This window comes from Camellia sinensis, chromosome 4, assembly GCF_055761805.1.
Source record: "Camellia sinensis isolate YWXY chromosome 4, ASM5576180v1, whole genome shotgun sequence".
Classification (NCBI taxonomy): domain Eukaryota; kingdom Viridiplantae; phylum Streptophyta; class Magnoliopsida; order Ericales; family Theaceae; genus Camellia; species Camellia sinensis.
This window is the reverse complement of record NC_138964.1, coordinates 177,242,714-177,267,202: the sequence shown is the minus strand read 5'-3', so window position 1 is coordinate 177,267,202 and position 24,489 is coordinate 177,242,714. Positions and strand designations below refer to the sequence as shown.

The 24,489-nt window shown below is 37.3% G+C and overlaps 1 protein-coding gene across 1 annotated transcript; it reads left to right on the top strand.

The window, feature by feature from the left end:
• The first annotated feature begins 7,872 nt into the window (after nt 1-7,872).
• On the top strand, nt 7,873-24,004 carry LOC114291140 (protein LEAD-SENSITIVE 1). Its single transcript, XM_028235191.2, has 2 exons — nt 7,873-8,119; nt 23,036-24,004. Exons 1-2 carry the CDS (start codon nt 7,996-7,998, stop codon nt 23,704-23,706), a joined length of 795 nt encoding a protein of 264 aa, XP_028090992.2. The 5' UTR covers nt 7,873-7,995; the 3' UTR covers nt 23,707-24,004.
• The last annotated feature ends 485 nt before the right edge of the window (nt 24,005-24,489 follow it).

Genomic DNA, 24,489 nt, shown 5'->3' with positions numbered 1-24,489 from the left:
TTAATAGGTTTAAAATAAAAAGTTCAGTTCTGATTTAGAACACTAAATCAATAGCTCTAAATAAAAACATCACTAATGAACTGACAAGTGCAAGATAAAAAAAAACAAAAAAACAAAAATGAGTGAGACCATTAAAGAGAAGAGCACTAATAGCTCTAAAGTAGTGTGAGTCCCACATGATGGGATGTTTTGCTCTTGTGTTTTTTTTTTTTTTTTTTTTTTTGAATTTTCACCTCATTAGTGGTCCATTAGTGCTCCCAAATTAGTGGGATGAATCATTGTTGAAAAAAAAGAAGGCCAAACTATCACATTAATAATGAGGTCCACATGATGCCATGTCATTAGTGGTGCATTAATGATGTTAAATTAATGGTATAAAACATTTTTCTAAGGCCCCGTTTGTTTTCAGAAATAGAATAGAGAGGATTGATATTGAGGGGATTAATAGTGAAGTGATTGTTAGTGAGGGGATTAATAGTGAGGGTATTAATAGTAAGAAATTGTTAAATTATTTTTATATAAAATAATAAAACAAATAAAAAATATAAAAACTAAACATTAATATTTTAAAAAAAATTCCCAATATATAAAAAATAAAAAAATTTCTAATCCCCTCACTATTTTTCTAATACCATCTCTACCTCTTCACTATGAATCCTCTCTCCAAGAGTATTAGTAATACCAAGGTATTAGTAGTCCCAAGGCCATCTCTCAAAACAAACAAGGTATTAGTAATACGAAGATATTAGTAGTCTCAATCCCCTTCTTATAACCCAAACAAACGGGCCTAAAAAGTTACTATAACATTAAATACCCGTTAACAAGTTACAATTACAAAGTTACTAAACACGAGACAAATTAATACAATATTAAATACACATCATCAGACACTTGTTAACATTAGCCATAAATAAATTTTAATAATGGAACACGAGGCAAGCGAGACATATCATTAAATGGGATAGAATACCCATTCAAATGGAATGCCATAGCCCCCATTGACATGAAGTACCGTAGCCCCATAGTTCCCAATATTTGGTAAGTAGTATTTAGTTCGGGATTTTGGATAGAAATTGATTAATTATTCTTTGGCTTCCCAATCAAATAACCCCTTCTTCTCAAGTAAGTGATGAGATTTAGGGTTGGTTTGAAATGTTTTAAATAAGTATACTTTTTGACTTTTTATGAAATATGAATTAGGTTTGGGTTAGGTTTGAAGTGATGTGATAGAAAGATGATGTGACTTAAATAAAATGATATGACTTAAATAGGATAGTGACTTTTTAACTTTTTAACTTTTTTAGTACATGACAAACAAGGCCTTATTATATCACTGTAATTATGTCAACTGAGATAACAAATCAAATGTGCTATATATATATATATATATATGATCATTGTAGCATTACTTGTCTTCTAAATTAGTTGATGATCAATTCATTTGGAATGCATATATATATTAGCAAACCAAACATAAAATGAATATTCCAATGGACGATCATTCCGTTAACCTTCATTCTAATAAACTAAACATTACCATAACAGTAGCTTGATTACTGGAATACAATGGAATGGAACTTATAATAGGATATCCTATAGCTAGCAAGCTCTTGTACAGGCTTAAAAAACTACACAGCGTATAAACTAGGACAAGTTCAGATAAAACCTGTAACCAAAAATCTTTTTCAAGAGCTCATACAATCAACAACGTAACAAGGTTGGCACTTTCATCAATTCACTGCAAACAAGCAAGCAACCAGCCCATGTAGTGAGCATGACCTGTTTGAGATAACTGTGTCAACCATAAACTAACTACTTCAACAACACAGCACAAAAACAAACCACGAGCTGAGGTAGATCACTAGCCACTTCACAATTATACCATTGCTAAAAACCAAGGAGAGCAACATGGAAATATGCACAACATCAGTTGTAGCATTTAATCCCAGCACCAAACTCACTTTTAACAGTTCCTATAATTGAAAGTTTCAACTGCCTAGTGCCTACCCTGGCAAACAGCAGCATCCCCCACACTACGATACACATCACACCCCCACACGGCCCACATCTTTTGTAAGAAATTAAAAGCTTAGTTACTATACTCATGAATTGTACAAAAAAAATTATTTTTCTTGTAGTTTTCATGCTTAAACAAATTCATAGAAGGATTCATTTTTTCTATGTCCCTTGTTTCCACTACTTACATTCTAAACAAACTCAAACTTAAGAGCTCCCACAATCAACATGGTAATGAGTACACATTTTCATCAATCCACTGCAAGTAACCAGCCCACCTAGTGAACATATCCTTGAGATAACTACGTCAGCCATAAACCACTTCCAGAACACAGCACAAAAACAAACCACTAGCTGATGTAGATCACTAGTTAGTTCACAATTACACCAACAGTGCTAAAAAGCAGGAGCAACATTGAAATATGCAGCATCAGTTGTTGCACTTAATCCAGCACCAAATTCATTTTTAACAGTTCCTACAACGGAAAGCCTCAACTGCCTAGTGCTGAACCTGAAACAGCATCCCCCATACTATAAATCACAACAACACACCCGCATCACAAGCCTACGCCTCATGAAAAGCCAAACACGTTGGAAAATAACTAGGCAGTAGAATGAAATAAAGGCCAACATTGCCAAGCAACCTCAGTTGCTTCTAAATTCAATCCCAACATATTCCTTGACTAATTTGTTTTTTTATTGGTAAGTAACATTAATTTTATTAAATAGATATTCAATGTTTGCCTAACCTAACCCACCTCCCTCCCCCAGGCCAGCAGGTAAAGTAAGAATGCAATATTTGCCTAGTACAATAGGGTGTATAACCACCTCCTTCTAAATCTAGGCAGCTTTTATAAACTAGTACAAACAGTAGCTTAATTCAACTGCAACATTATAACAAAATTAAAAAATCTACCAACAGTCAGTAACAGCAATTATAGAAGATTAAGAAAGTTCCAGCCAAACATTCATCTCCTGCTAGACCATCAGCAGCAACACTGGAGCACCAGCTGGCAGGGTGCGGGCCAATTTAGTATGGTAAGGGAAGGTTTAGTAATAGGAATGTAGAACCTGATTAAGTTTGGGGGATGATATCCCCTACGAGAACCCAATATGATTAAATAAGTACACCTAGGCTCCGTTTCTTTTGACGTAAAGTGTATTTGTCAAAAATATTTTACTCATTTTCCGTTATTTAATTGAACAAAAAATAACTAAAACATTTTTTTTAAAGAAAAATATTTTTGCATCATTTTTCCAAAAATAACTCACCTTTCAAAATTCCACAAGTCAAGTCAATTTTTACAAAGTTGATTCTCACTCACTACATTTTCAACATATTTAGCATTTTCAAATAAATATCTTAACTCATTAAAAAGTCATAAATGATAAATTATTGAATCAAAATTTCTCTTTTAGGTAATAAAATATTTTTATTTCAAGTGTCAAAACAAAAACAAAAACATTTTTTGGTGTAAAATCAATTTATAAAAAAAATATTTTTTGTGTAAAATATTTAATGTGGAAACAAACAGAGCCCTAGTCCCAAACATAGCTACCAAGAATCTCTTTTCAAGAAGGGAAACTTGGCTTGAGATCGAATCAAAACTCCAGGCTGTGTTTGGTGGAGCTTTTGAAACGTAATTTCATACCTTCATTTGAGTGTTGTGTTTGGTTAGTGATTTCAAAAATGAATTCCACACCCACTTTTGAAAACATGTCTATCCGGTCATCCTCTCGAATGTTCCTGGACATCCAGCCAGTTGACCGAAATAGTATTTTATTTTTTTTGGCACCTGTATTTTTATATTTTAAATAAAAAATATTTTTGAAATCTTTTTTTAAATTTTTTATGAGCTTTAAATAGAATTTTGGATTTGTGCGTTTGATTATGAATTGTAAGTTTTTGAATCAAATATTATATGCCACATCAAAAATTTCAAACTCAATTCAAAAATCTTTTCAAAACTGGTAATTAAACAAATTTTTCTAAGTCAAATTATAATTCCAAAACTCACATGCTCAAAATACAACTCTATTCTCAAATCATAATTCTAAAACTCTACCAAATGCTACCCCAGATTCTCTAGCATAGTTTCAGAATGGGCATTCCATTCCAACCCATTACCAACAAATCTCTCACAAGCATGCAGCAGTGGAAAAATAAAGATATAGACATAAAAGAGAGCCTCCTAAGGCAAGCCTTCACTTTCCAAGATATAACAAGCAAGCACTCAATGGATTGCCCAAAAGGACCAAAACCCTAAACAGCCACTCCAAATTCAAAACATAACATCATAAAATCAGCAAGAGATACATAGATAGTAAGCATCATATACAGGATCACCATACAGTTATATATGTCGAGGTTAAGAGACACAAAGTATCTTTCTTTTTTTTTTTTAATAAACCACACTTACTAGAGTTAAAGTCACACAAATCCAAACCACGCTCAAACCACTTCCTTCACCGCCGGCGGAGTATCGGCAGCAGGAACAGCGATATAGCCCATCTTCTTCGGGTTCATATCATCAGCACCATCAAATTCATCATCTGAATCACGGAATTCGAAGCTGCTGGGATCGGCGAAAAGAGACCAGATCAGGTAAAGAGTTCCGGCGGTGATGGCGCCACAAGCGACGCCTAACAACAGAGATCCAACGTCCCTGAGAATGCCCTTGGTGCGATCGTGTAATGAGGCGTGGAAACCGAGAGGCAGGGGTCGAATTTCTTCATCGATTTTGGATCGATGGACCATGTGAGAGGGGTGAGAGGGGAGGAAGGTGAGTTTGGGGTCGAAATCTCTGGATTGGGTGAAGAAAAAGGTGAGGGATGGGCCGGTGGAAGAGGGGTTTTCGGGAGAGAAATTAGGGTTTTGATGGAGGAGGGGGTTGGAGCGGGAGTTGGTGGTGAAGAAGATTAGGGTTTTGCAGGGGTGAAAGTGGGGACCTGGCCTTGCGTTGGCTGAGATTGCGAGGAGAGCTAGCAGGATTGATAATCGGAGGAGGAGATGATGACTCGAAATCGCCATTGGATATAGAGAATTGTAAAGAATCTGACCTAATGGTAACAGTGAAGAATTGTATTATCCTATTTGGGCAATGGGCAACAAACAGTGAGTTACAAAAATTAATTACAAAAAAATAATAAATATTATAACTATTTGGGCAATGGGCAACAAACAGTGAGTTACAAAAATTAATTACAAAAAAATAATAAATATTATAAACATTAATAATAATAATATATATATTTTAACTTTCATACATTTATTATTACCTTTTTTTTTCTTTTTTCTTTTTTCTTTTTCCTTTTATAATTTTGTTTTTTTAATGTGTATGTTAGCTTTTTGGAATAAATTGATAAAAACTTGAAATATGAAAGATCATAATAAACACAAAATAAAATAAAGTAAGGATCAAAATAAAAATATAACCAAACATAAAATGGGTGTAATTAACCCATCTATTTTGCTTATACAATCTCCAATCTTTAAGCTTTTTTGTAGTACTTTCGTCATTATATCATTTTAGGCACTGTAATTTTAATTAGCTTAATTTTGATAATAATTTTTTAATTTTTTGTTAATTTGATTTAATTGATTACAACTATTAGTGTTTTTTGATAAAAAAAATTGGTACATAAGCAGTAGAGCTGTACACGGATTGGTTCTGTTCAGTTTTGCCGATCACCACCATTCGAACAGATAATTTCGATTTAGAGAAAATTGCATCCAATGTCGACCGATCAAGGGTTTGAAACCCTTCGTTTTGGGTGGTAAAAACTTCAGTCGGGCATCGGTCGGTGTAGTAACAAATATTCACATTCATTATCAACAAAATAGATCTCAAAAGCAGAGGGTATGAGAGATAAGGTTTTCAAGAACACTAGAAGGAGGATAACACCTCAACGACATTACCATTGCCAATTGCACCGTCACGATCTCATTCTCGTCTATCTCATCCTTTAACAATTTCACCACTACAATATTGGAGAGGAAAAGTGCCATATTATTGGTGAGGTAACGAAGAAGAAAATTGATTGTGCAAATTGCGAAAAAGTGAGAGAGAGAGAGAGAGAGATATGATTATAATAAGCTAATATAAAAAAGAGAGAAAGTATAGCACTCTATACTTCTTGGTATAATGGAATTATATTTGACTCTCTGATTATCATGATTGAGAATCTTCTTAGTCGATATTTGAGTTTTGGTTGAGGTGTTACCATAATGGTTGGGTGAGATTGGAACAAAAACTCTAAATTCGAATAGTTGTTAGTGAGTAGTCTTTACTCTTTTATTATTTTCTCTCTTCACACTTTGAATCTTGATGTGAGGTTAAAACCATTGGAAAGCTTACTTCTAGGGCTTCAATTTGGACACGAGAACGACTCTAAACGAAGTCTGAATGAGAGAGTTATGCCGGTTTGAAGTTTGCGAATCTGTGCTATGTGTATTATTCGCTCGAGCGCAACTTTCACCACTCGAGTGGTTCATAGACCCTTCCAACTATGTTTTTCAAAATTGTCTGAGATATTGGAAGCCTTGATTCACCACTCAAGCATACTTTTGACCACTCGAGCAGTCTGTCCATAATCATATCTTTAAAAGTCACTTTTTATGTCAAATATTTCAGTTTTCACTCTTTCTCTATTTTTCCGCCATTTTTGAGTTTTAAAGATTTTTAACCTTTATTTTATCTATTTCTAAACAGCTTTGACCCCTAGTTCCATATACCAAAACGTAGAGCTTGGCGACGGCTTCCATTTAATCTAAGTGGATCATCGTTTTGTGATTTTTGGATTGTCTCCTCTTTGCTTCAAAAGGTAGGGATTCTTTTACTCCTTTTCGATATCTCTTTATAGATAGATAGATATGTGGTAGTTTTATTGCATTTAAAAATATGTTTGTTAAGAGATTTTCCAAAAACATGAAAGGGGATTTGGGGTTTGAGCTTCAGAAGTTGAAATAAACAGTTACTATGATTTTAATAATTTTTTAAAAACAATTAGGACTTAATCATGGAGTTATAAATATCTGATTAATTTAATTTTTTATATAAATAATATATTCGACAAATCTTACGACACGAACAATTCAAATCATCAAAACATATTCAATAAATACCTCTACAAACTTTCATAACAACGCTACTTTATCATAAGACACAGCAGGAACCTCAACCCGCTTCACTTCTCTTCTTCTGACTCTCCACTTTGGCAAAATAAAAATACTTGAGAACATTAATTAATGATAACTATAATGATATGACTGTCACAATGTTACCCTGCCTTTTTTTTTTTTTCTTTTTGAGATTTGTTCTTGTTAAAACTCTACTGTTAGAGGTCCTAACACTTCAGTTAGCAAAAAGCGGTAACTAGCCTGCCATGTGTTGGCCCTTATTGGACTGCTTTTTGCCATATTTACCCTTACTGATTTGACATAAATTGACCCACTTCATTTCTTTTTTTGAGCGAAACCCACTTCAATTTGTGACCAAAAAACATTTTGAGTTACGGATAATTTTTTTATTGATTTATTTTTATTTTTGATAATTTTTTTTTAAATTTTAAATTCTGCTAAATAAAAAAAAATAAAAAATTCAGATAAAACAAAAATAAAATATATTTTTTATATTTTATAAAATTTTAAATTATTATTTAACAAAAATAAAATATATTTTTTAAGTTTTTTTATTTTTTTAAATTATTATTTTTTTATTTTTAAATTTATTTGTAAAAAAAATAAAAAAATAATCCTAATTAAAAAAAAAAAACTTTAAAGATATTTTATACTTTTTCTTTTTCACTTTCTCGCTGTTCAAAAAATAAAAGAAAAATAAATTGAGATTAAAATTTGAACAGTGTAACCAAAATGAAACTTCGCTGTTAAGAGCTACCAAATTGTACGGGAGAGGAAAGGAATAAAGTGAATGAAACTGCCTGGCCACTTGGATTCTGGGGTAAGAGAGAGAAGAGGAGATGTGGTCGAACAAGATGAGCAAGGAAATGATGGGAATACTGTCGAACAAGGTGAGCAAGGAGACACTGAATCCAGGCGATCACATCTACTCCTGGAGGAATGCCTACCTCTACTCTCATCACGGTTCGTTTCTTCTAACTCTCTCTCTCTCTCTCGCTCTTTGTTTTTATGTTGCTTTTTCGTCTCAGCATGGAATTTCAGATCACTTACTTCTGTTGTACAATAAATTCAATTATGGGTTGCTTAATTGTTACTCCAACAACAAATGAAATTTCAGATCAAGTAGCTTATGCTTAATTGTTGTACTTAAAAAAAAAAATCGATTTTTTCTTAATCTTTGAGTGATTGTACGAATTTTGAGCCCCATTTTCTCTGTTATGGTTGTGTTTTTATTGATCCACTACACTTTCTTTTAATTGAATTTCAGTCGATTTGTAAATTGTTTGCTTTGTATTGAAATTCTGTTTGTAAAACATTTTCCCTTATCTTTAATTCTTTTGAGATATGGGGCATGAAATTCTGAAATGCAGTTGTCTTAGATCACAATCAAATAGATGCATTTTGCTATCATCAATGTGTTCTCTAAATACACACCCCCCAAAAAAAAAACTTATTTTTGGGTAGACAATGGTTGTGTAATCGTACATTTGCTTGTTTCTAAACTTTGAGACTTGTCAGATTGTTTGACGGAAGTCTTTGATTGGTTGAAAGACTATGAATGAAATTTTGTTGCCCACTTTTCTGTTGGAAATTGATTTTATCATTAGCATGTCTTAACTAGTTGTATTGGCTTACCTATTCATCACTTAATTCTACAAGAAATCTGTTGGAAATGGACCAATTTAATCCCATTACTATATGGCTCACAATATATGGTAGTTTGTGTTCCACTTCTGGTGCTACTGAATGCTGCTATGAGAAAATCTCTAACTCCAAATGAGATCCCCCCTTCTCATGCCACTGCGCTATGCTTTATGTTGCATTGTCAGACCTTTTCACTAGCTCTTTGCTCTGAATTTTTGTGTGTGTGTGTGTGTGTGTGTGTGTGTGTGAGATAAGTAAGCAAAATATCATTAAAACGATACCGAAAGCTAGGGCGCAAGCTCTGTACTCACAAAGTATAAAAGAGGAACCCCTATACCCATTATATACCAATAGGGGTGTACAACTCTCCTGAAAAATCTACAACAGAAATGAAAGAAAAAGAGACTGCTCTCCCTAAGCCAAATAAAACAAGGCGAGGATTCCTTTCAATGAATGCTAAATTAATGGTTATGTTTATTTTGAGATTTTGTTTAATTAATGCTTTTTTTTAAAATATATTTTTTCCTATTTCCTTTTTGTAATCTGTCATAGATGTGGTTTTGTAAAGTGTTGCTTTTAGGTAATTTTATGGTTTTACAATGAGGAACCAGTCTTGATGAATATTCTTTGGAATTTGAAGAGGGTGATTTGAGTATGAAGGCATAGTTGATTAAAATTGTTATATTGAGAGATTGTGAGCAAGATCTCTTGTAACACCCATGATGTTTCTGGTAGGTACGATGCTAATAGGTTGTCTTAACTTGAGTTCTCTATAGAGACAACAACAACAACAACAATATTCATAATAAGTCAACCAAAAAAAAAAATGTAACAATAGAAGTTGTTTTCTTTTTTTTTTTAAGATATACACACTCACATATATATATACACAGTATTTGTACATTCTCTTTGGACCATTGCAGCGATCCTACTAAGGCATTCTCAAAGACCAACTGTTTGACAGTTTAGAACTCTTCTTTTTACTCTGTCTTCTTGGGATTTTTATTTTTTACGATTATTATTTTGTTTGGCCTTCCAATTTCCTGAAAGTGATTTGAATCTTGATTGGAGTAAGGTGATACTCTTTACCATTATACTCCACTCTTATTTCCTAGCTGATAGTATTAGGTGGTGTTGAGACTTGCAAGCAGGACTTGGGAACAAGCCGTAACTGATTTAAATTAGGGATTATTATATTTTAGTCAATAAATGTTAAAACCTATCACCTACTTCACCCACATGTTAAAATCGATGTATTATTGATTGTTGTGTATTGATTGATGTATATTACAATGATTCATGATTCCTATATATAGAAGAGGGTGAGTGTGTAGTAGGTAAGGAGTAGGTGAAGTGGAGGTGGTAGTGGTGTAGTGGGTTAGATTTAGTGGAGTAGGTGAGGTGGTAGTGGTGTAGTGGGTTAGGTTTAGTGGAGTAGGTTTAAGTGGGTGAAGTAGGTGGAGAGTAGGTGGATTTTAACAGCCCCCCGCAAACTCAAGGGGGATAGGAACTAACCAACTTGAGTTTGGAGAGAGTAACAAAACAAGAAAATACATAAAAATAAAAGAGGATAAGAGACACTGTATGGTCGTGTCAGACCATTGGTGAAGACACTGGATGGTGGTGTCATAACGTTGTAGAGGACACTGTATGAGGGTGTCATAACCATGTAGAGGACACTGTATGGTGGTGTCATAACGGTGTAGAGGACACTGGATGGCGGTGTCAGACCGATGTAGCAGACAGTTTATGGGGTCATGTCGGACCGTTGTAGCAGACACTGTTGTGACAGTTGTTGTGACAGTTTACGGAGTCTTGCTGGACCCTTGTAGAAACTAACCGGAATCAATGTCGGGACAGTTTACTGAGTCTTGTCGGACCCTTGAAGGAGCTAACCGGAATCAATGTCGGGACAGTTTACAGAGTCTTGTCGGACCCCTGAAGGAGCTAACCGGAATCAGTGTCGGGACAGTTTACAGAGTCTTGTCGGACCCTTAAAAAGTCGTACCCTCAAAAGGTGTGCCCAATCTTTCAAAAGGCGTGCCATCAAAAGGCGTGCCCAATCCATAAAAAGACGTGCCATCAAAAGGCGTGCCCAATCCATAAAAAGACGTGCCATCAAAAGACGTGCCATCAAAAGGCGCGCCCAAGTTGTCGGCGAGCGCCGAGCGGCGCATGATGCGCGTGTCTACCTCTTCGTCAGGGTCTTTATAAACTGAAGCGGAGGCTGAGGCTGAGGCTTGGAAGCAGAGACAAAAAACCTGCTAGAAAAACTCTGAAAAACTCTTCGTTTTCTGAGAGAGATTTCTGAGAGAGATACTCTGTAACACTCTGTTTTCTGAGAGAGATTCCTGAGAGAGACACTCTGTTGTCCAGAAAATGGCTTCGTCTTCCCGTGGTCTGCTCACTCTCTTTCCAGACCTTAACGAGTCAACAAGAGAGATAACGGGTGCGGGGGCCAGTGAACCTCAACCAAGCGCCCCAGGGTTTGCTCCGTTGAACTTTCCTATGCGGTCGGTGGAGCAAAAAATGGCAGTGCAAACGGATATTGAAGCCAATCAGTATACTTTGAAGTCATGTGTGGAGACCATGACGGCGGTCACAAACTTGTCGCACCGGCTTCAGAGTAGGACAAATGAGGTGCAGCAGTTAAACGCCCAACTGGCTCTGCTCCAGCGCATGTATAAGGATGCGCGAGCAGAGATAAGTGTGCTAAAGACGGAAAACAAGGAGCTGAAGCGGAAGGCCACCGTGATGTTCCGATTTGGAGGTCCGCCATATGCTGCAGTGGAGGAGCAGGAGGGAGTGAACGTGCTTGGCGGCGCGGGAAACACAGAGGCAGCACCGTCAAGGACCGCCCAGGACGGAGGCAAAAAGAAGAGACCGGCGGCAGAGTAGAGAAGAAAAATCCCGCCTGTGGATGTGGTTGTTTGTTTGTGTTTGGTTGTTTTTTTTTTTTTTTGTGTAAAATTGTGATCGAGGTTGATCCCTGAGATGAATAAAATATGGGTGTTGTGCAAATTTATAAATTGTTTTGTTTTTGTTTTTTTTTTTTGTTTTTGTTTTTTTTTTTTTTTAATGGAAAAACTATGTGTCAAAATAAAGTTGGGGTAACGCCCAGCAAAAGGAAATGATGTGGGGAAGATGGATGTGGCAAAATAAAGGTGGATGATGAGTTGAAAAGTAGATATAGTGGTGGCTGTCCTTGAGGAGAGAGAGAAAGCTCTCAATCTTTTTTTTTTTTTTTTTTTTTTTTTTGTTGGAGATATTTAAATTGTTAAACAAAAACAAATTGTGTGGATGTTGATTTAATAAAATATGATGGATATATTAAAGTGGGCTGATGGAGAGAAAAGGGCGAGAGAGAGAAAAATAAAGAAATAAATAATAACGTAATGGAAAGCAAAAAAGAGAGAGTGAGAGTGGAGGGTTGTGTTGTGTGGGTGGAGAATAAAGAAAAGAAAAGAAAGGGATCATGTGGTGGAAGAAAAAAGAGCTGTCCTTTGTATTCTGAATTGTTGACTCATACCCACATGGATGTTGGCCAACAACACGCTTCTGCTGATCAGATTTCTCTCGGAAATTCGTTTCCTCTGGAAAGCAGGTGTGAAAATGCAGTTGTTGTCAGGAACAGAACAAACAAACACCATTCCATCCATAGCAGATCTCAGATCCAGAGTCCCAACGCATTCCAGATCTCCGAATGTTGGTTCGTTGCTCTCAGTCACGGTAGAGCTCACCACGGACTCCACCGGAGAACTCAAATCCGAGCCAAACCCATATGGAAACTCGTTGGGAAAAACAAAAAAAGAGATTCTGGAACACCCATCAATCGGAGGGTCTCGGTTTCACGCAGGTTGGGGATCGGTGATTGAAACACTGCAATTTGGACACTCGATGGTGGTTCTTCCATTGATAATCGATCAGGGTTTGAATGCAAAGTTGATGGTTGAAAAGGGTTTGGCGATTGAAGCGGAGAGAAGTGAAGATGGGTCGTTTAGCAGAGACGACGTAGCTAAGGCTCGGAAACTAGCTATGGTGTCCAAGGAAGGAGATGAAATGAGAGCTCGGTTGAGAGATGAGAGGTCCGGCGACTGAGGAAGCAAGATCGAGCTCGGGTATGTCAGGAACTCTGATAAATTGACGCTGGACGAAGTGAAACGCCAATGGCGGAGTAGAGCCGGCAACAGGCGGAGCTGCGACAGTGGGCAGCGTGCGAATGGCGGTGCTCCTCGATGATTGCAAAGCTCTGATATACTGATGTATTGTTCAATCTTTTTTTTTTTTTTTTTTTTTTTTTTTTTGCTGTGTCCTTAGTTGCCCCGCTCTGATGTCATTGTAAGCTGGGTGTGTTTGTTTGATGGACTTGGTATGCTGGGTTGGTGAAGTGGTGTTGAAGAATTCTGAAGAAGAAATTTGGGCAATTTGGGTTTGTCTGGCGGGGTGGTGAAGAAGAGTGAAGGTATGTGTAGAAAATTCTAGTGGACTAGGTTGAGGTCCGGCGGGCGGCCAAGGCGAGGTTGCCGCCCGCCGGTGAAGCAAGAAATACTAAGGTCTTAACCTTGCTCTGATACCATGTTAAAATCGATGTATTATTGATTGTTGTGTATTGATTGATGTATATTACAATGATTCATGATTCCTATATATAGAAGAGGGTGAGTGTGTAGTAGGTAAGGAGTAGGTGAAGTGGAGGTGGTAGTGGTGTAGTGGGTTAGGTTTAGTGGAGTAGGTGAGGTGGTAGTGGTGTAGTGGGTTAGGTTTAGTGGAGTAGGTTTAAGTGGGTGAAGTAGGTGGAGAGTAGGTGGATTTTAACAATAAATGATAAATTTATGACAGTTAACTCCTTTAAATGAGGGCATTTCTTTTAAAGTCTGTGTAGAAACTTATTTATTGATAAGTCAAAAACATAAGTAAAAAACCATTTTTACCCATGGCCATTACATTCCTTCACTTATCCTAACCCTCATTCCCTGTGACCATCGCTTCTGCATCCCTTCTCCGGTTGTCAGGCATGTGTTTGGGGTGTGATAGCTGCTGGTCACATAATTATTCATTGAGTTTGGGTTGATGGATGATTCATTGACGGAATCTAACATTGTGTGCCTCTAGTGGACTGGACCCTGTATGATATATAAAGTGTTGAAGGTTTAATTGTTCACTCCTTTCATTGGATACAAATGCATTCATGTGTGTATATATATAATATACAATAGGAAAAAGTTTATTTGAATGCCTTAAAACAAAGAGGTGGCCTCCATATTATTTATCAAATTCAAATTTGGAGTGCAGTGATTAGTAGACAAGATGATGTGTGAGCGAGGGGGAAGGGGGCAGGAGGCGGAGTGGGCTAGGGGGAGAGGAGAGAAATTGCGAGAGGGAGTGGATTGTGGCGAGTGAGGGAGGTGGAAGGTGCTGCAATGGGATAAGAAGGAGGAGGGTGTAAGTTTTCTGTATATTCAACTTGTATCAATTACATCAAGACTGTAGTTTATATAACCCTAACGTCTAAATCAAAAAGGAAATACAGAATCACACACACAATCATGCCTAATATATATATATACACAATCATCCCTAATATGTACACAATCATGCCTATATATGATTATATTCTCTCACCCCCGCTCAAACTCAAGGGGTTTTAGCCGAAAATACAGAGAGTTTGTCAAGAAGAAACCGAAAACGAGCAGTGGTGCTAGTCTTAGTGAAGAAGTTAGCAAGTTGTAGAGCCGAAGAGACAAAAGGAAGCAAGATAGAGCCATATTGGAAGTGTTGATAGACGAAGTGACAATCAATCTCAATGTGCTTTGTTTGTTTATGGAAAATAGTGTTATGGGCAATTTGAATAGCACTACGGTTGTCACAGTAGAGAGAGGTCGGAGAGAACTGAGGAACGCCCAAGGCAGAGAGGAGACAATGAAGCCAGACAACCTCAGCAGTAGTATGAGCTATAGCACGGTACTCAGCTTTGATAGTAGAACGGGCAACAACAGTTTGTTTATTGCTTTTCCAAAAAATCAAGGAATCACCAAGAAATAGACAGCAACCAGAAGTGGACTTATGATCAGTAACATCACCAGCCCGATCAGTATCAGCATAAGCCACCAACTCCGAGGAAGAAGTAGAATACAACAAGAAGCCTTGAAAGATAGTATCGCGGAGATAGCGAAGAATCCGAACCAAAGAAGCCCAATGCGGAGAGCAAGGAGTAGAAACGAATTGGCTAACCACATGAACAACATAGGCAAAATCAGGACGAGTAACGGTCAGATAGACTAAGCAGCCCATAAGCTCGCAATACAAAGTAAGATCATCCAGTGGGACACCATCAGTATTAAGCTTCACACTAAGCTTAATGGGGGTATAAGAACTCTTAGTGTCAGTAAGACTGGCATAGTGAATAACTTCATTGGCATACTTGGCCTGAGACAGAAAGTAACCTTTGGGAGAAGAAGCTACCTCAATACCAAGAAAATATCGCAAGGGTCCCAGATCTTTCATTTTGAAAGTGCGGAAGAGATGCTACTTGACCTCAGAGATAGCAGAAGTGTCAGAACCAGTAATGATCATATCATCCACATATAGTAATAAGGCAACAAAAACAGTGGTGGTGTGGAGGAGAAAATGGTAAAGTCTTGGTCACATGGATGAAACCCAAGCTTAGTAACAGTTGTCTGAAAGCGATCATACCAAGCATGAGGAGATTGCTTCAAACCATATAGAGCACGTCGAAGGCGACAAACAAGTCCAGAGGAATAAGAAAGACCAGGGGGAGGATGCATGTAAACCTCCTCAGTGAGATGGCCATTAAGAAAAGTATTCTTAACATCCATCTAATAAAGAGGCCGATAACGAACAGCAGCAACAGAGATTAAAGTACGAACAGTAGTCATCTTGGCCACAGGGGCAAAGGTCTCCTCGTAATCAATACCATACTCTTGTGAGAAACCTTTGGCAACCAAGCGAGCTTTGTAGCGCTCAAGAGAACCATCAGAGTGAGTCTTGACTTTGTAGACCCATTTGCAACCAACCAGGTTCTTACCAGCAGGCAAAGGAACCAACTCGCAAGTACTAGTGTTCTGTAAAATAGACAATTCATCCTCCATAGCTTGAATCCAATGGGGATCCTGACAAGCCTTCTTGTAAGACTGAGGTTCTGAAAAAGAATGAATAGTACATAAAAAAGTACGATAGGATGCAGAAAAACATATATTAGATCAACCCAACCAGTTTAGAGGATGACTCAAGTAGGATATTGGTGTGTAACAGGATCAGAGTCATCAGAAGCAGGAGGATTAGCAGTAGAAGTAGAGACAATTGGTGGAGGGAGAGCCTGGTGACGAGAATAAACTAACAACAGAGGAGGAGGAGGAGGAGGAGGAGGAGGAGGTTGGGCAGAAGGAGGAGAAAATGGAGGAAGGTCATGGGGAACAGAAGAAATGTGTTCAACAAGAGAAACTTCAGAAGGAAATGGATCAATGTGAACCAAATCCTCTTTGGAAACTGGAGCAGTGATAGGAGGAAGCTGAAAGTAAGATAGACGTTCGAGAGAAGAAACATGACGGGAGATGTAAAGACGACGGGAAATAGGGTTATAACATCGATAGCCTTTCTGAGTAAGACTATAACCTAAAAAGACACATAGGACAGACCGGGCACTAAGTTTGGTTCGATCTTTATGGGGAAGAAGGACAAAACAAGCAGATCCAAACCCACGAAGGATGGAGTAATTGTGAAGTTGAGAGAACAGAGCCTCATAAGGAGACCGATTAGAAAGAAGGGGAGTAGGCATGCGGTTAAGAAGAAAAGCAGCAGTAAGAATTGCCTCTCTCCAAAACGAAGTTGGAACTGAGGCAGAGAGAAGAAGAGACCTAGCTGTCTCAAGGAGGTGATGGTGTTTATACTCGGCTCGATCATTTTGGACAGGTGTATCAGTACAAGAAGTTTGGTGAATTGTATCCAAGTTGGCCAAATACTCACAGAACTCAGTTTTAAAATATTCCCCACCCAAGTCAGATCGTAACAATTTAATGGTAGCCCCAAACTATGTAGTGATCATAGACTGAAATGTATGATATATTTGGTAGAAGTCAAATTTATGAGTCATAAGATAAACCCAAGTATAATGGGTGCAATCATCAAAAAAGGCACATAGTATGAGGAACCCCCTTTAGTGAGAACAGGTGAGTGTCCCCAGACATCAATATGCACAAGAGAAAATGGAGAAACAGAAGCTGAAGTACTTTTATTAAAAGGTAAAGCTGACATTTTGACAAGTTTACACTCTCGACATTCATCAATTTGACTAGGAGAAACTTTACCCAATAATCACGACTGAGCTAAAGATCGTAAGCGGTCAACAGACAAATGACATAGGCAAGAGTGCCATAAGTAAAACTAACTCGACTGGGAATCTAATTGAAATGAGGAAAAAACAACTGGAGAGGTGGATAGAGGGAGATGCAAGCTTTCTACCACATAGAGATCTCCAATTCTATGACCGGTCCCAATCTGCTTCTTAGACACTCGATCCTGCACACAACAGACAGAAGAGGAAAAGATAACATCAAAACCAGAAGTATCAAGTTGACTGATAGATAATAAACCGACAAATAGCTGAGGAATATAAAGAACAGAGGGAATAGTAACAACAGACATGGCAGAGGGTAAGACAGATCCAACAGATAGAACAGGCATACTAGACCTATTAGCAGTATTAACAGTAATAAGAGAGGGAGGGGGGGAGATAGTTTTGAAGTAAGGAAAGGTGAGGAGTCATATAATGAGAGGCATCAGAGTCAAAAAGCTAGACAGAAGAGGAGATACCTGAAGAGGACCCAAACAAACCTGACTGAAGAGAGGTGAGAACAGAGGCAGATGAGGATGGCTGGGAGGTGGATAGGAGATGCTGAAGCTGAGCCATCTGGCACGCAAGGAAGCCAAGTCAGGATCAAAAGCTGGAGCAGATGCAGTATAAGCAGCAAGAGATCGAAACTGTGTCTGAGGCGGCTGAGAAGATTGAGCAGAATAACGTCCCTTCTTGGGACAGTTGTATTTCCAATGGTCCTTCTGATGGCAAAAAGCACACTTATCAGAGGCTAGTGGCCCCTTCTTGGGCTTCGCATTGCCCTACAGTTGATGAGGTAGTGGGTTCGACAACAGAGGAGGTTGAGTAGAAGCCAAAAAGATAGATGGAGACAGAGTCTAACTGACCGTCTTAAGACGGGTTTTCTCAGAGAGGAGCTCATGAACAATAGCATCCATAGAGGGGAGAGGAGACCAATGGAGGATGCCACCACGGATAGTCTCATACTGAGGGGTGAGAGCCGTTAAGAACTGCACTAAACGACCTTGCTCTTGAAACTCAACATAAGCGTCTAGGTCCTTGAGGCTAGATGGTTCCATGAGAGCCAACTGATCCTAGAGACTTGTCATCTCAATGTAGAAGTCCTAAATAGATTGATCCCGCTGACGAGCACTTTGAATAGCTGTTTCTAACTCATACCGTTTGGCAAAGTTGGACTGATGATACACACCTAATAGATAGTCCCACACGTCCTTAGCAGTACTGTATTTGGAAAACATGATTCCAATACGGTCATCCACAGAAACCAGGTCAGAACTTGGGCTTTATCACAATCCCAAATGTCATAGGAAGTCAGATATCCTTCTTGTTTCGGGTCCAATGGACGAGGAACATAACCAGAAACATAACCTCATTTTTTGTGACTAAGAAGAAAATTCTTTATAACACTAGCCCAATAAACATAATTGGCATCAGTAAGTTTACATCTGATGGCTTGAATTTTGGTGCCCGTCATTATAATAGAGCAGGGATAGATTAAAGAGAGAATTAATAGGCCAAAGAGTAATAAACAGAGAGAGACTGAACACAAATAAATGAACACAGAGAGAGAGAGAGACTGAGAGAGAAATATATGAACACAGAGAGAGAGAGAGACGAAAAACCCTTGCGATCAAGTCAGAGGCCAACAGACAGGACGAACCACGATGATCGACAACGCAATTCGACCGACAACCAAGTCTGAGGGAAAGAGAGAGGTCGTGAACCAAATGGAGCCAAGGAGAAGACTCACGACTGATGATAGATGAAGCATAGAGCTTCGATCAACAACCAGGTCTGAGAGGAGAGAGATCGACGGCGCTAGGGTTTCTCAACTTGGCTTTGATATCATGTAAGTTTTCTATATATTCAACTTGTATCAATTACATCTAGACCGTAGTTTATATAACCCTAACCCCTAAACCAAAAAGGAAATACAGAATCACGCACACAATCATGCCTAATATATATATACACAATCATCCCTAACATGTACACAATCATGCCTATATACGATTATATTCTCATAGGTGGCAATGGTCATGGAGGAGGGAGAGCCTACGGTGTGAGGGATACAACGGTGGTGAGTGAAGGGATGGGTTGGATACAAATGACTTTTTACCTATATTTTTTTTTTTGATATATCGATAAAAAAGTTTCCATAATTGACTTTAAAAAGAAACTTGTTCATCTAATGGAGTTAATTGTTTTAAATTTTTTATTTATTGGCTTAAGCGTAATAATCCCTTAAAATTATAAATGATTCTTAATATTGGTTTTTGTGCTAGTGTTTTCTGGTAAACATGCTTTGGTTTTTTATAGTTATTATAATTTTTAGCCGTATGTTTGTAGATATAGTTTATTGTTTTTAAATTATTTATTGCTTTACTTGGCTTGACAGAGTATTATATTCCAACTAGTCGGAGGTAATATTCCTTGAATTCTATTTTTCCACATCATCAGTCATCATGTCATATTTCATCTTCTAAACCAACTTCTTGTTTTGTTCACTGTTCCTCATGTACATGTTACGCAAACCATATTTGTTCTTGTTGGTGCATTTGTTGTTGGTCTTGTGGCACAAGTTTGAACTATCTTAAATGAGTTACACTCATCCTTAGGGATGATGCGATGTAGCATGGTTCTCATGAGTAATATTTTTGAACACACGGCAAAATAATTTGATGATCTGTATTGTTTTTAAAACAGTTATGAGATAGAGATGAAATACAGAAGACAGAACATAGGAGAACAAGGAGAATAATATAGGAGAAGAACATAAATAGGAGAGAGAAAGAGATCTCAAGAAAGTCAAAGACAAGCAAGGAGAAGATACAAGAAAAAGAATAGAGATGTGATAGAGGAGATACGAGAGAATAGAAAGACATGAATAGTAAAGAGGAGAGAGGGAGATAAAAAAGAGAGAGACAACAAGAGAGAAATGTAGAGAGGAGAAGAGAGTACCTAAGAAGCCAAGAAGAAAGCACAAAATATATTAATAAGAAGACGAGAGAGGGCACAAATTCTATCACTTAATTTTTGAATTGTATTAATATGGAGACTGAATTTGTTTACAACAATATAACCTATTTATAAGCTTAAGAGAACTTTAATAACTTGAAGAAGCCTTGTAAAACTCTTTCTACCCAACATAGATGTCTAATAGAGCTTAAATTCTATCATTGAAGTCACTCAAGTCCTAAAAGGAAAAAAATACAATGTCATCTGAAAGACTCATAATAACACTAATTACTTAAAACTATTGTTCAACTAGCAGTTTCACGAGATTTTGAAAAAATTGGCAAAACAAGCCATTCAATAAAATTGGACACAAAAAAATATTAGATGTGTACTTTTTCAGTTAAATTGGCATTTACGATCTAGAAGGTAAATGAAAGACAAAGCAATTGTAAGATTTTGTACCTTTGAGCAAAAAAATTTACGTTGCAAAATCATTGAAACAACTAACTAATAGCACACTTTTGAACCTCAAGGCCTAATAGTCACAATTGATAGAGTTAGAAGTGGAAAGGAGACGAAGCAAAGACAGAGAAAGAGAAAGAGAAAGAGAAAGCGTAGTACAAAATAGGGATTTGAGAATAATCCTACCAATTGATAGACCCATGTATTTGCGTGAAATAGTCTGAAAAATACCCTTATTCTAGAAATAACATCAACAACGCACCCCCTCAATTTGGTGCATATATGCCTCTCACACCCAACTTAAATGTAAGAGAATGAAAAAAGCTACTAGCAAGACTTTTCGTAAGAACATCTGCAAGTTGATTTTCAGATTTCACTAACGGTGTACAAATCAAACCTTTATCCAATTTTTTCCTTAGTGAAAAGATGATCATTTGTAACATGTTTGGTCTTGTCTTGTTGAATAGGATTATGAGCAATGTTGATAGCAGTTTTATGGTCATGATATAGTTTTGTAGGACTATCACACGTCAAGCACAAGTCTTTCAATAGAATTTGAAGTCACAAAAGTTCACAGATCTCCTGTGCTATAGCTCTGTATTCAACTTTGGCACTAGATTGAACAACAACAACTTCCTTCTTGCTTCTCCAAGTAACAAGGTTCCCTCTAACAAAGGTACAAATTGTTCAATAGCTAGAGGTTGAAGTTTATCATCTATAGACCTTGCCCAATCTGCATTAGTAAAGGCTTTGACCTTCAACTGTCCTTGGTTAGAAAATAATAGCCCTTTTCCTGGAGTTGAATCGAGGTTCTCAAAATTTGGAAAACTGTCTCTGGTTGAGTTTTGTGAGATTTTTCATGAATTGACTTACAACACTCACTGCATAAGCCATAGCAGGATGTTTGTGAGACAAATACATAAGCTTTCCTACCAACCTCTGATACCGCTCCCTGTTTATTGGATCACCATCTTCGCCTTTAAGCCAATGGTTGGCCTCAATAGGAGTAGTGACTGTTCTACATCCTAACATACCTGTTTTTCTTTTTTAGGAGATCAATAACATATTTTCGCTGAGAAAAAAAGAACTTTTTTTATACATAGTAACTTCTTTTCCAAGAAAATAGCAGAGTAGACCTAAAAGGGGTACTTTTAGTTTTTGCTTCTGATTATAAGCATTTAGCTTGCAAGAAGCTGCACCAAACAAGCCTATTACTATAGTTGTGCATTCAAGGTCTAAAAGATTTGGTTTTTTTTCTTGCTTTGTTGTTGTTTCTTTCCCTCCTACCAAAAAATATAAAATAAAATGATTCCCAGTTTTTGTATTGTTAAAAAAATATTGTTTAGGTTGAAGACTTTACAAGGTCTAGAGGGAATTTTGAGGAGGAAATCTGATGAATTAACAACAATTGACTTGGTGACTTCAGATTAGCTTGAAATATAACTTTTAAATTATAATGACATGCAAAAGGGGCATCATTTAATGTAGTTGAGTCAATTAAATTTCAGTCATCACTAAGGATATTCAGCACACTCAGTCACACACACACACACACACACCTCACATCCAAGAAGCATGGATACAAACATGTGACTCGACAAATTTCAAAATATGTAGGACAAGTGGGGGACACACAAAATGTATAGTTTTATATATTTATTATATGTCATATATATATATATATAAATATTTTGTTAAAAAAATGTAGCATAACACTAGTTCCTAAAATTTAAAGAAGGATGGATTAATAGGTATAAATCTACATTTGTTTTTTTATCATTGTATTCTTTATGTTATTTTGTTCAAACTTTTAACGTGTTTCATGTGTGTCTAAACGATGAACACGTTTGGACATGTGTCCAACACGTGTTGGGAAGTGTTTGAGGGAAGACTAATGGGGTTGGGAAAGGGAGGCAAAGGGGAAATTTTCCTTTTTAGGTAGATGGAACTCGAAGGAAAGAGAGAGAATGAAAGTAAATCACTCTTAAGCCCAAAATTTCACTTGGCCAGAAGTAGATAAAACGAGGTACTGAAGAAGGAAACTTTTGTTTTCACTTCTTTGGCACACCATTTGCCTTTATTACTTTTTCTTGTTCAACCAAACACATGGAGGAAAGTTGACATCCTTTTCCTAGAGTACCTTTTTGGCTCTCTTGTATTAGTTATCCTCTTTATTTTCCATTTCTCCTACCAAGTGGAGCCTAAAAATGTTCCCATGAACTCTTTTTCTAATTTTCATTGATAAATATGATTTGTTGTAGAAAATAAAGTTAGCATTTTGATTTGGGCGTAGGTATTCTATTGTCTTTATTTTGAAATGCACTACATTGTTATTTTATTTATGCTTTTTAAAATGTTCTCTTCTTGAGTATGTTGAGAATTTCATGAACTTTTAACTTAATTTATTAACCCTCTGCTGAAATTCATGCCTTTGTTTTTCTAACCTGTCTGCCATCAAACACCAGGTATATATGCTGGTGATGGAAAGGTGATCCACTTCACTCGGGGGGGTGGCCATGAGATAGGCACAGGAATGGTGTTGGACCGCATAATTTTCAGCTCATCTTCCTCGAATCCTTCGGGCACTCCATGTCCACAATGCGGTGATCAATCAAGGCTTGATGGTGTCATATCTTCTTGCCTTGAATGTTTTCTTTGTGGTGGCGAACTCTACCTCTTTCAGTATGCTGTCTCACCAGTTTTCTTTCTTGCCAAAGCTCGAGGAGGGACTTGCACCCTTGCTGCTTCTGACCCACCAGAGGATGTCCTCCACCGTGCTGAATACCTACTGAAGAATGGTTTTGGTGGCTATAACATCTTTAAGAATAATTGTGAGGACTTTGCAATATACTGTAAGACTGGTTTACTTGTCTTCACTACCATTTCTGTTGGTCGGAGTGGACAAGCGGCATCCTTTCTAGCTGCAACTAGTGCTATTGTTTCTTCACCACTTCGCTTCCTGACAAGCAGTGTTCCTGGTTTGGCTGCTGTGGGCTGTGGGTTGTATTGTCTTAGCCGTTTTATCTCTGATATTGGAGTACGTCGTGATGTGAGTAAAGTTCCAGTCGAGAGGCTTGTTGCTCGCTCTGGCTTGGATGAGTCAATGGCTGCAACTGAGGTGGCCAAGGTAGACTAAATTTGTGACATGGACAAAAATTTACAAGTAGGTTGCCTTTATTGAACGTTTGTTATGATAGATGCTCTAATTTTTTGTTCATTGTGTTTATGCTTTCCCTGTGTTGAATGTGATCATGATATGGTTGGAAATATGTTCCTCATTTCATGCTTGTAGCTTTATTTATACCTTGATGCAATTTATAATTAACTATGGTTTCCTTGTTTCTTTTATCTTTTTCTAGGCTGCTATGGATTTGTACTATGTAATGCAAGTATGTGATTGATAATTTTAATGTGCCTACATTGTTCTATTTCAAGTTTCCAGTTTTTCCTGTTTGTATTTAATTTTTAAATGCCTCTTTTATCGTATCTTAAAGCTCACAATCTTCTTGGGATACCTTGCCTTTGGATGTTACTTAAGCTACACAAGTTTTGAATGACCATTGAGACATGCAATCTGATGCATGTACTGTTATAAAATATCTTCTTACATGCATGTGGTAGACCATGGTGATACCTTGATGTGGCACAGATTGAATTGGCCTAATGGCTGCTGATATGTCAACTGGCAGTTTATCTAACAGTATAGCAGTACCATAAGTTACTTCTATTAAGCAAATTGTAAGAATTCAATTTGCGGAGTTTTGGAGGGGGAAAAGTAGGTTGGGAGTAACTATCTTGAAGTACCTAATGCAGATATGTGAGGAGCAAGGGGGAAAAAAAATTAAGCAGCAGCTAAGTTTGGACATGTGTTGCTTTCAAGGTGAACTCAATTGGGGATAATTGGAAACATGTATAACTA

Coding starts and splice junctions, on each gene's coding strand:
- LOC114291140 (XM_028235191.2), top strand. CDS start 7,996: ATGTGGTCGAACAAGATGAGCAAGGAAATGATGGGAATACTGTCGAAC. Junction 8,120..23,035: donor CTACCTCTACTCTCATCACG/GTTCGTTTCTTC, acceptor ATCAAACACCAG/GTATATATGCTGGTGATGGA.